The 12,932-nt window shown below is 40.0% G+C and overlaps 1 protein-coding gene across 1 annotated transcript; it reads left to right on the top strand.

Annotated features, from left to right (window-relative positions):
- Window positions 1-79: 79 nt before the first annotated feature.
- On the top strand, window positions 80-12,692 carry LOC131778322 (uncharacterized). Its single transcript, XM_066161278.1, has 3 exons — window positions 80-947; window positions 6,055-7,408; window positions 11,266-12,692. The coding sequence occupies exons 1-3, from the start codon at window positions 159-161 to the stop codon at window positions 11,988-11,990; spliced, it is 2,868 nt and encodes a 955-aa protein (XP_066017375.1). The 5' UTR covers window positions 80-158; the 3' UTR covers window positions 11,991-12,692.
- Window positions 12,693-12,932: the final 240 nt, after the last annotated feature.

Below are 12,932 nucleotides of genomic sequence, written 5' to 3'. Positions count from 1 at the left end.
TCTTCATTTCCAGTCTCCCATATGAGAATTTCAGATTAAGAGCGAAAGAGACTGGTTCGGGGAAGAAGACAGCATTACGTCATATGTCTTGTGACTCTGACAGCTGTGCAAAACGAGCGCAAGGGAAAATTTTATGTTGAGGAAAACCCGCAAGGATTATGGCCTCAAACACGGCATCTGTAGTGTATATCCCTTCTTTGAAAGACTTGATATTTGCAGTGATTATCTTTTCGTCGATGTTCTCCGTTACTGCCGCCTGGTGTGCTGGTGGATGCTTTAAAGAAGGTTTTGTATGTTGTAATAGCGCTTGTATCCAGGGATCTAGTTGTGTGGGTCTTAGTTGTTCAAACTATGACGGCTGTTCTTCTGGTGAGACTTGCTGCAACAATATTTGTGTGAATGGAACAAGCTGCCTTGGTAAAGGCTGTTCGGTGGAATCAGATTGTGCCTCGAGTGAAGTATGTTGTAGCGGAACCTGTAAAGATGGCTATGGTTGCATTGGATTGTCGTGCAAGGCAAATTACGACTGTACATCTTACGAGTACTGCTGCGGAGGAATATGTAGCTATGAAGTAGACTGCGATAATTTCGCTATTTGGGTCGTGCTTGGTTCAATTTTTGCTTGTCTGTTTATCATTTTGGTCCTCTTCATGATTGTTGTCTGCTTTTGTCGACGTCGAAGAAGGTACTACGGAAGAGTTTTAGAAGGAGGAAGACTACCATCGGTAACAACTGTGGGAGACAGCAGCCTGTCTTATCCATATCTACCGTCCTATCAACAGAGCTATCCTTACTGTCCACCGCCACAATACGTTCAGTATCCGCCAAACAATGTTGGCCCAGCAAAGACAAGTGAAGCACCCCCTCCTTACAACCGTACCTCAGAGGTGGCATCAGGGGTGGTGAATACACCTCATACAAACTATGGTGCTGTGTCAAATTCTTTATAGAAACGCGAAGGTTTGATTTCATTTAAGTTATCAGTGTATCAAAGGACCAATATGTACAGAGGAACATATTGTTCTTATTGTTAGAAAAATGCAAGTAAGCCATGCACTTGGAACTTTGATCCCATTTTTTATCTTCACTCTTTGCCTTAAACCTCTAACCTCTAAGAGTGGCTAGCTTCTCATTTCTCTTCACCGTAACATTTCTGAATCAAACATTAAATTCGCAGAATCAAAACAAATGATTGTCAGTGTAACAAGCTCTTAATTGTTAGACAAATCTTTCATAACAGTAACCATAGAAAATTTATGGAAAACAACATGATGATTATGCACAGTGATGATAGGGTTTAAAGTGTTAGGGTTGTCATATTTTTTCCTAGGTAATTTTGATTTTTTTTCTTAGTAAAGCATCAGAATTTTGACCTTTCAAATTTATTTTCAAAGGTTCCAGCTAAAGTAATTCAATAGGATTTTATGTCTTGATGGTTGTTACTTGAAGAAATAAGGGCTGAGGTTCTTGATATCAATATGAATGGCAGATAAATAGTAGAATTCCTTCTTCAAGCTTGTCTCTTGAAATTTCTACCAATCATATATGAAAATGCCACTTAAACTAAGTAAAGTGCAGCTTAGAGCTGAAAAACAAGTTTGCTCTGTCTAATTTCCTGATCGAACTGTTTGAATTTCAAAATTATTTAGATGTTGACCTTGAGTGTGAAGCAAAAAATTAAAGTAGGAACCAGATTCCAGGTTGTTTAAGACCTGATTGGTGCAAATCCTGGGTTAGCACAAAAAAAAAAGATAAAAAAATGTTGCTGTGGCAAATAATTAGGACTAATTTTGATTTGTAAACTTGGCAAAAGGCAATAGCATACTGCACTGAACCTATAAGGGATATCATGGATTTCTAAGGTAATATTTATTAATCACATTGGGAAGGGATTGTAAGAGATCTCTAAGGCTTTGTTGTTTATAGCAGACATGTTTGAATAAAAAGCAAGTTATATTTAAAGCTAATTTTATTAGTGGAAAGCTACAACCTGGTTTTTGGTTTTTAATTAGTTTTGTTTTTCATTTAGTTCTGTTTTGTAACTAGTAGGATTATGGCACTCCAAAGCTATGATTGGAACTACTGTTAACTCTTCTTCGTAAACTTTTTCCCCCCAAATTTTATTTTGATTTAAAAGTAAGCATTGGCACTCAGCTCTCCTGCCAACCATCAGGCTGAGTAGAATAAGAAACTGATGGTTGGATGTATCATCTGCCAAGAAATATGCCAAATTTATGTACCATTTGACAAAGTGGAAGAGCTGGAAATGAGAATGTAAAATATTCACAAAACTTGATACAAGGATAAAATTATGACTAATTAATCAATTTTTTTGATTGGTGAATTTCCAGTTATTTCCCTTGCAAAGACTCAATATCGGCCTTCTTATCATAAGGGGCATATGAGGTGTCAATGAGGCTGTAGTTATGGGCTGATTTTCAAAAGTCAGCAATTCCTTTGTTTTCTAAGGAAACTCTGGTATTGGTATTTAAAAAAACAAGCATCTATTTAAGGCTTGTTCTGATAAGAACAACATCTTGAGGACCCCAAAATCTTTGAAATTTCAGATTTCAAATTTCAGATATCAGAGCAGGTGTTACTCATTAGGAAAGTTGTACAACCATATTCCAGTAGTTCTTAGTTGAAGATTCAACCTCTTGATCTTATTGCATACCAGAGAACAGTTATTTTTTTCTGTTATAGTAAATATAAAACTGCTTTGTCACCTAATTTTAAATTAATTTAAGCTCATAATCCTTCTGGTACATTTCTGCACAATTCAGCCTTAAAAATTATTGACTGGGATTAGATTTATACAAAGTAGCACTTTTAAAAGTACAAAAAAGAGCTCGTTCTCTTCATTCCCTATCTCCAAGATCAGTACTAGGGAGAACATATGGGGGATGATGCCCTCATTTTTCGTTGATTATGAAACAGCGGAACAGTTAACGTGCTATATGGGTCTGGTTAAGATAAGTTTAATAAATTTGATGTGCTGTGAAGTGATTAAAAACTATCAACAATAGCTTATTGATGAATTCATAGCTGTCCTTATTAATAATTATCGAATTATTATATTCTGAATTGATGGTCCCGTGCCCCCAGTGCAATTAAAATACGTGAAGGCGACGATGAATACAGCGTTTCAAGATCTTCTGCTCGCAACGATATATCGTTCAAATCGTACGTGTTGCCGTTATTGTCGCATTTCGCACCGTTTCCCATTCTGACCTCAGGAGTGTGACTATGTCCGGGGTCGAGATTGCCAAACTGGTCAAAATTGCATACAATTCCACTCCTCTAAAAATACTCCTTGCACGGCCCGTTAAGCAGGACTTCTTCTTCACTACAAAGTGAAATTGATTTATCTCTCTCCTCTTTTGCTTTTCTATTCAGTGACTAATCATGGCCAACAAAAGCAACTTCGCCCGCCATTTTGATGTAAGAAAACTTTACCTTTCTCTCCTAACTCAGTGGAAATTTGTTACGAAATAGTCATTTGAATCAATTTCAGCTCCGACTGTCGCAGCGTTTTAAGACATTTTTTAATATGCTACGACATTTTTGCAGACGTATGTGTCAGTCGCAAACGAGTTGTAAGTTTGATTTGCGCAAAACAATTAGCGTTGCAAGCCTGTCTCAAGCTCGTCGCATGCAACAAAGTTGTACTCGAGTAAATCGGATACAACTATGAAGTCATAGCTGTCTTTATTAAAGGGTAATTGACGGCAAATTTTTCCCCCTTTATTGTCCCAATACATTCCTCCTACGTTACAGAATCTTTGATGAGCAAATAGGCGATATTGTGCAAAACCAAATTTTCTACAAATTTTTTTTTAAAACGTTCCGATCCAGGCTACGTGATGTGTACGTCACATGTGTAAAAGGCAGTGAAAAGGGTTATATTACGACCTGAAAGTAACAACTTCGCCCTCGCTGTCCAGCTACCGGCCGGGCGGTGATAAAAAAAGATTTGTTTCATTTTGGTTCAAGCCACCATTTAGAGACTGAAAAGGCTGAATTATCCGAAACGCGACGGATCGCGTATTTGTATTCAGCCACAGGTAACTAATTGCATGCCATGCCAAACAGCGGTACAAAAAGAAGAAATTTTGTTTTTCCTCTCGACCATTATCGAGTCTGTTACTTATAGAAATATTTTTTGGTCCAGGCCCAAAAGCATTTAACTTAAGATTTTGTCCGGTGTATATCTCTCTGACCTTAAACCCATCGGTTTTGGAGTGAGCGTCACATAAACGCAAAGTGTTGTCGCAAATTATAGGTGGTCTTTATCTGGTTTCGTGAACGAAACTCGTCTTCCCCGTTCCAGAAATGTTCAAGATTTATCCTTTCTTGATCTTTTTTTACTGAGACAAGTGAGAAGTACAAAAGAAGACTTCTTGCTGTTGTAACTTTTTGTCTATTTATTCCGACGCTTTTCGTCTCTAGCTGAGACTTCTTCAGGAATGATTACAACTAACATTGAACAGCATATATAGCACATTCGAGTGGCTAAGTTTGACTTCCAATAGAAGCGCCTTGTAATGTTTCTCATTTGCGACCGGAAAACATGATGAAATCAATCATGTCCCCAAGGTTACTCGTTTCAAAAGTATACAACTGTCGGCTGGGTGAACAGTAAATTACTCACGCTCGTTTATCGTAAACAAAAAAAAGCCTATAGCCTGAGAGAGGAAATCATTAAAGCACATGTCATGAGACTGCCCAGCACCCACAGTATAAATCGCAGTGTCTTAGTTAAAAAAACGAACCGAGTCTGCGACACAATCGTGCGACGGAAATAACAAGCGCGTAATGTTTCTCAAATTACGACCTGAACTTTAAACAACAGGATTTCGAGCGAAGAAGACGAAAACCAGGGAAGCGCTGTGTAGTGATGTTTTATAACATAACAATGCAGACGGAGTAAGCTCTCGCCAGTTTCCAGCTGATGAAAGTGTACGGTGATAGTGGACACCAGGTTCGGGTCACATTGGCAGCGACCATTTCTCAGCTGAAAACTACAAAGGATTCTGTGCAAAAATAGCTGAATTTTAGCTCCAAGCTAGTATTAAAGAGTTTCTTCAAATCAAGCGTCTTCTACTCTTGGATGCTGCACAATGCATATGGGTTCTGCCTGCAGCTGTTCCTCTGTGATAGCCTTCAAATTTTTATTTTTCATTCTTGAGAGCAGATGTTTACCGGCTTCCTCCCTCCACACTGATTGACAGTTTCCACACTGGCACCTTGGGGTAAAGGGAAAACGAAGTTAAAAGTTAAAGTACGAATGCTATTTTTTGTTAATTTATGTTTTACAGTAAAAGCCGAGAAATCCTTAATCGTCAGCCAAATTCAATACAAGGACACTTAAAACCGATACAAACGCGTTGAAACGTGTATAATGTGGGAAACTACCTCAAAAATGAATCCGTTCAATCATAGTTAGTAGACTATGGTTCAATGCACCTCCACTAGCGTGTATGTTTATATTTTGACAGGCTTCGGAAGGTGCGTGCGTGTAGCACAAAATCACTTCGCTCCTTTGGAATTCTAGAGTCTGCACATTTGGTTTTATTTCCTTGATCTCTCCTATCTTCAATAAGTGACTGATTTTCAGATACTTTGTTTACAAGCGTAATGCACTCAGTCACCATTTGTCGCTTTCCTGATTGAGGCGGCCGCTACGCATGGGCTCTTGATCTCCTTCTGACTCTCGCGCTCTATATTCGTTTCGTCCTGGCGGTTCAAATCGCCAGGGTCTGATTAGACCAACAGGCTCATAAGCCCTATCATTACTTTCACCTTACACCGTCATCAAAATCTGAATAATCAGACCCCGAAATTGAACTGCTCTCACTCGAAATACTGTCCGCCATATTTTATTTTGTGAAGTGTACAGACGTGTGACGTACAGGTCATATGATCAAACTTCGAAGCGTTTATGGCGGATGAATCGGGAAGTTGCGACTAGGACAGTTTTCCGAGCAGAAATAGGTACAAGGAGGTGTTCGAAGTACCTTTTATCTGTTTCAATGTGTTACCTAAGGCATTTAGACAGTATTCCGAGAAAGTGACTTTTTAGCCGTCAGCTACCTTTTAATATTTAGCGGTAAATTCCGGAGGCTGATCATCCCAGGACAAACAAGGTACGTAATGGCGACGATCAACACAGCACTTCTTGATACTCTGCTCGTATCGTTCGAATCAAATGCATTGCCGTTATTGGCGCTTTTTGCAACGTTCCCCATTCTAATCGAGTGCGACAATGTCCGGGGTCGAGATTGCCAAACTGGTTGCGGTGATGATCAGGTTTGCTGCCTCACCTGTTCCAACGATTATTTGACCTGGAGCAGTATTGAAAACCTAACTGAAAGTTTCAGCTGCAGTGTGAACTGTGTGAATGATACTAGCTGTCTCGGTTACCACTGTAGGTCTCATTTAGACTGCGGCTCATCTGAACATTGTCGTAATTGGACATGCCATCGAGAAGATAATTGCTCAAATTTTCGTCTTTACGACGATTGCAAAGCATGTGGATATCAAGAGTGTTGTTATGGTATGTGCGGATGGTCTGATGCCTTATGCAGTTTCTTAACAACCTTAGCGGTTTTTGGAATAATGTTATTCGCGGCCATATTTTTTAATTGCGTTCAGACGCTGCTTTGTCACGTATGCAACTGTAAGAGTGGTTCATCACAGCCGGAAGGAAGTAGGGCAAACATACCTCGAGACATAGAGATAATTGACTTGGAAAGAGAAACAGATGTACAGACGTCACAGCCGGAAGGAAGTAGGGCAAACATACCTCGAGACATAGAGATAATTGACTTGGAGAGAGAAACAGATGTACAGACGAGCAGCGACGAGCAAGGGTACTGTAACCAACAAATATTCGGCTACTCACCACCTCACGTTCCTTCTCCGACTTCCAGTAATGAGGTAGAGGAAGGCTCCAGACTTAGATGTTCAGGAAGCTATTTGAACCATGATGCTCTGTTGGAAGAAGATTTGTCTTTTGCATCTATATGTATGCAACTTATAGCCGCATCAAATGAACCACCTTCCCCTCCCCCTCACAGGGAGGTGTTAGAGGAAAGCTCTACAACTGGATGTTCAGGAAGCTATTTGAACCATGATGCTCTGTTGGAAGAAGATTTAGCTAGGGAGATAAGTCGGCTCACACCTACATATATGCATCGCCTTACAGCCGAAGCAAATGAACTACCTCCCCCTCCCCCTTACAGTGAGGTAGTAGAGGAGGGCTCTAGAACTGGATTTTCAGGAAGCTATTTGAATCATTTTACCGTGTTGGAAGAAGATTTACCTTTGGAGAGAAGTCAGCTATCACCTACACATATGCATCACCTTGTAACTGAATTGAATGAACTACCTTCCCCTCCCCCCTACAGTGAGGTAGGGGAGGAAAGATTTGGGGGGGAGGGTCCGGAGCGCGAGTAAACCACGTCACAGTGTTTGAAGATAGTACTTCAAGCCAGCAACGTATAATCTATGTGCTTATTAAATAGTAGCATATGTGTAACCTCCCCCTTACAACCAGACAGCAGAGAAGAGATCCGGGGGTGAAGGCGACGCAAACCAAACCAGGGAGGAAGTTCCAGAGGATTAGGATTTATCGTGAAAGTATAAAAACGTGCTGTATGATGGAACCCATTTATAATATACTCAAACTTGATATCTTGTTCTTTATATCTGATTTGTAAACGATAAATATAACGTAGAAATACAGGCTACCCAGCCCCTCTCTAAATGGAGGAGCACACTTCAATAGTACCCAGTGCATCTCTAATGATTCCGTTTATGCTCTGGTGTCCTTAGTAAAAGGTTTTTATATTGTATAGGCATTGATATTAGCTACAGACACAAAAAATGTATTTGTATTTGAAAGCCTGTGATCTATATCAGTTATTAATCCCTAGAAATTGTTGTGTCAGAGCAGCTTCAAACCTCTGGCATTTTTATTACTCGAGATCAAAAAAATGACATCATTTGAATACAAAATGTTAGCTCTGGGCTGTCTAAGGGACTGATCGTTACTCATCAATCAGCTGGTAGTGGACGGGGGGGCGGATAATTCTGATTTTATCTCGTTAAAACTTACTTGACCCCTCTTTAGGCTCTGAAGTATTCTATTGATCCCTCATTGGCAGTAAATTCTCTATTATCCCCCTTTCATACTTCGTCAGCGAGAACTGACCGTTCCCCCTAAAAACCAATCTTTTTCAGGGGGAACGGTCAGTTCTCGCTGACGAAGTATAAAATGGGGATAATAGAGAATTTACTGCCAATGAGGGATCAATAGAATACTTCAGAGCCTAAAGAGGGGTCGGGTAAGTTTTAACGAGATAAAATCAGAATGCCCCCTCAAAATTCTCCGATTCTCTCTCCCCCCCCTTCCCCCTTCCCCCCTTCATTACCAAGCAAAAAAACAGAGACAGGAGACAGTCCCCTAAATTCTGATAACACATGTAATTCGCTTCTCCTTGACCCTCCCCTCCCTTCTGTAGTTCTGGCCTTTCTAATTCTCCCCCATATCCAGTCTTGCTTCTCTCGGGGTTTATTAATTAATTAGCTCACCTGTGCGAAAAAAAGCGTAAATTCAAACCAAATCTAAAGCATTTCTTCTTGATTAGGGACTAACAAATTATCCACGAAATATAAGCACAACACAACAAGTAAAACTCCAACAGTGACACTTTTAAAACAGATGAATTTTGAGTTTTAATTAAATATATGTTTCAAATGCCCCGGTTCCACAAAATTAGAAATAATGTTTTTCTACGCAAAGCGAGACAGTTGTTTTCATCACAAGTAAGCGAAATGGTATTTCAGGCTGTAACGTGTGAGTTGCCAGTAATCGGATCCTTGTGGGGATTTTTGGAAGGATTTTAATAAATTTCATGGGGAAATGAGGGGGAATCAGTCATCGCGAACAGCCTTTTGGTGGGATTAAAGAGAACTGACTGCCCAGTGACGGGGATCCTAAGAATATTACAGAGCCTTACGTGTGTGGATTAGATAAATTTTATCGCGATACAATCAAAATCCTCCGAGAGACATGACGTAGATAGAAATGTTATAGATGTTTTCGGTTCCGGAGTTACCTGGGCGCGTGCAATTACGAAACACAGCTTTCAATTCTCACGCAATGTGATATGACATTTGTGGTCCAAATCCAGTTTAGTAAAAGTAAATAAGAACATCAAGAAAAAAAAAAGAGCACCCAGAAACTACTAGTATAGGCAGAACTGATTTTCAAGCATGTGAAAACCCCAGCAACAAAAGGTAAATGACCTAGATAGCTGGAGCGCATACACAGCTTGATTGACCAATTTAACGCAACTTTTCATGCTTAACAAAGCAGTTGCGTGAGCTCCCGATTATTCTCGTGACCGGAAAAGTTGGGTGACGCTATATCGATGGCGTTCGTCGAGGGTATGAGTACACGGTAGTTTTGGTCAGCAGGAAAATTATGAAATGTGGGAAAATTGCGAAAGCCCGCGAAAGGATGACATTTAAAAACTGAAGACAAGCTTTGATTAAGACACTAGAATGCGCAATGATGGCGGCGACTATTCAATCGTCTTTAAATTGACTTCCTTGAGGAAAACCTTGAAAATTGTTCAGTTGAAAACCAGTGCTTCTTGGGTTATTTCGATGGGAAAAGAAAGGAGTTCGAGAATATGTGCAAGAAGTTCTTATTAGTTCCACATGCCTTGTGAAGAAGGCCTTACACTCAAAGTGGTTAAATCACAAGAGGGTTTCGAAAAATGGTGGGCAGTTTCTTTTATCTTTAGCTGATTTTTTGCCTTTATCAATTCGGTGTGGGCCTTGTAGAGACCTGATCTTTTGACCTTTTGTAAAAACTTACGCAATGGAGCGGGCGGAAAGGTGTTGAAATATTTAAAAATATTTCATATAAAAGAGAGCCCTTGGAAAACACTCTAGGTACGTAATCAGTGTTCTCCCTTATTTTAAGCATGACAGGTAAAATAAATTTTCAAACCGGTACAGCAATCCTTTTACCCGTGGAATTTTCAAGAATTCCAAGCAATTTTAAACGGTAATAAGAGGCACTACAGGCGGTAAATGTTACCGGTTACTGCCTGAAAAGGAGAACGCTGCGTAATCTAGTATACCAAAACCAGACTGTCAAAACGTATGGGTTGGATAGGGCCAATAAAAGGAGGTCTCCTCAAAATCATAGCTTCTTTTTTAGCAGGGTGAATGATAAGCTTATTTTCCCGTACTCCATGAGATCTGATCCATTACAGAATTTAAATTGGAGACAACACGTTCAACATTAGGGCCTATACAATAAAAAGTAGTATCATTCGCATACATTAAAGCATTTCCTGTCGACACAAAATCGGGAACGTCATTTACATCCATTTACTTCAGAATTCCCCATAAACGTAGGGTGTGTACAATCCCTGAAATTCCCGTTCGTTATTTCACGAATCATTTGACGTTTTAGTGTTAACAAGTTTTTCGTATTATGCAAGTAAAAAAACATTGAACTTCTCTCTACGGAGTTAACGCTGCAAGGAGAATCTCCCTCAAAATTTACTTTTTAAGAGACGACGTTACCTTCTAAAATTCAAACGTTATTGTTAGGCTTATTGGCACATTGATAACCTTGTAAATAGTTCAAACATACTGAAGACATTTTTATTAGTTTTCGTATATCTTTATCTGTGAGCCACATATGAGTATACAAAAACAGACAAGTATAGATTGCTGGCTTGTTTTAATGAATCTAGGATTTAGGGAATCGCTACGAACTACGCGATCATGCATTTAATAATACTTCTTCCTCTCCTAATGATTGATAGTGGAAGAAAACAGTAATGATATAATGCTATTTTATATGCCGTTATTAAAAAGATTTGTATTCACATTTAGCTTACTGGCAAAAATTCCGCGAAAATTACTCAAAAGAAATATATCTCGGTAGTTATTTTTGAGAACCACAAAATACTTAAACAAAATCAAGAAACTGCTGCAGGACCTCAAGGCTCCTTTAATCAGTACGATCTTGCACATATCAGGTTTGAACTTTTCGTGGAGAACAAGTGCTGGAGCTTACATGACGTATTTTTAATTTGACCGCTGTACTATAAACTTGTGTGTTCACTCTCGACGAATGCCACCCGGAAAAGTTGAAGTAAGCGGTACATCCCAGTGATGTCGAAAGCACACAACTACACTGAGATCTTTTAAAAACAGAAATAAGGAATTTTTGAGACATGGTTAAATCATCCTTCGCTTTTTTTGTCTATGTATTACATATATTTGTTGCTGTGAGTCATTCTGGGTGCTTATATCAGGGCGACTGTCAATCCAACTACGTTTGCTGCAGCCATCAGTGTATTTACGGCTCTTCTTGCGTCGGAAGGAATTGCGCTTCTCAGTCAGACTGTACGAGCGAGGAAGTGTGTTGCGACAGTGATTGCAAATATGGCAGTGACTGCAATGGGTCCCCTTGTAATGCCGACAGCGATTGTGGTCAGTTTAATCTTAACTGTTGTGATGGCACTTGTCAATATAACGACTGCAATGACGCCGCGGTTTTCTTTGGTTCAATATTTGGATCACTTGTCGTGCTTTTCATGTTCCTTATGTGTATTTCCTTTGCTTTTCGTCGTCGAAGAGCACTTGATCGTGGCAGGATAATCGTCGGCCAAAGAGTGACAACGACTACTACAGTAAGATCTGCAATGCAGAGTAGCTCAACCTACCCCGAACAGAATCCACCCACCTACCAACAAGGCTACCCAAACTACCCCCCTCCACAGTATGAGCAGCATCAGACAAACAGGCCTCAGCCCTACAACCCTGAACCAAGCATAGCAAGTCACTTGCTGAGTGAACAACCTCCCCCTTATAGTGGAGGACCACAGGGGACTTCAGGGGGAGTTTACACTCCTAAACCTTCTTATGGTTCTGTGCAATCACTACCACCCGTGTAGTGACATGAATAGTTTTTTCTGGTGTAGGAATAGATGAAATGGTATTCAAGGTTCTAGAACCCCCAAAAGGACCTCTTGTTGCAGCGTTTAGATCACCCCTGATGAAGGCACTAGACAGGAGTGTCGAAACGTTGGGTCTATGAATTGTAACTTCTTCGATTACATGCATTAAATCTGCAAACCAGAGTAGCATCAAACTATGTCTGATTGTCCACCTGGTTGCCGTGTGAACTTTAATATATTTTGAGTTAGTACCAGCTTTCATACAAAAATCCTTCTCTCTAAACTGTGGGGTCTAGTGTAGATCATGCTAGTATTCCATTTTTAGTGCTTCAAGTCCACGGCCGCGGAGGTCGTCCATTTCTTAGTCAGGCCGGCCACTGAAGTGACATGCATTACTGGGAAGGGATGGCGCAAACGCCGAAGGAAACGCAGTGATGGTCGTCAGTGACCGGGAAATAATTAACGATAAATAGTTGAATAAACCCAGGTGAATCTCTGGCATACGTTTCTCAGTTGTATGAATCAGTTTTCCAGAATCTATGAAAATTTTTCTTGTTTTTGCTCAGAAACAATGTTTTAGATTTCATTCATCAGGGTACTGACATATTCACAGACAAAAACATGGCTAGAGATAGAGCACTTTGTGTTTTTTAAGGTATTATTCTATAAATAAACATGACCACAAACTATTCTGTTTGTAAGGTGAACTGAGAGGATAACATTGCTTAATGTGCGTAAGCTGCCTACGAAGCGACGCAGATGAGACACGTGCAGTATAACACAACTCTCAAAGATCAATCAGTTTACCTTGATCTTGCAACGCTTGTTGGTCAGAAGTGAGGCCCGAGTCGCAAACTGAGAGCACAGCGCTGATTACAACCAGATGAACACATCTAGAAAAGAGTGAACGGACGACAACTTTTGTGGCAGTGCTATTTA

The sequence above is a fragment of the Pocillopora verrucosa genome, chromosome 14, assembly GCF_036669915.1.
Source record: "Pocillopora verrucosa isolate sample1 chromosome 14, ASM3666991v2, whole genome shotgun sequence".
Lineage (NCBI taxonomy): Eukaryota > Metazoa > Cnidaria > Anthozoa > Scleractinia > Pocilloporidae > Pocillopora > Pocillopora verrucosa.
The sequence above is the reverse complement of the archived record's forward strand: the minus strand, read 5'-3'. Positions and strand labels throughout refer to the sequence as shown.

Coding starts and splice junctions, on each gene's coding strand:
- LOC131778322 (XM_066161278.1), top strand. CDS start 159: ATGGCCTCAAACACGGCATCTGTAGTGTATATCCCTTCTTTGAAAGAC. Junction 948..6,054: donor GTGCTGTGTCAAATTCTTTA/TAGAAACGCGAA, acceptor TAAGGCATTTAG/ACAGTATTCCGAGAAAGTGA. Junction 7,409..11,265: donor ACCTTCCCCTCCCCCCTACA/GTGAGGTAGGGG, acceptor GGAATTTTTGAG/ACATGGTTAAATCATCCTTC.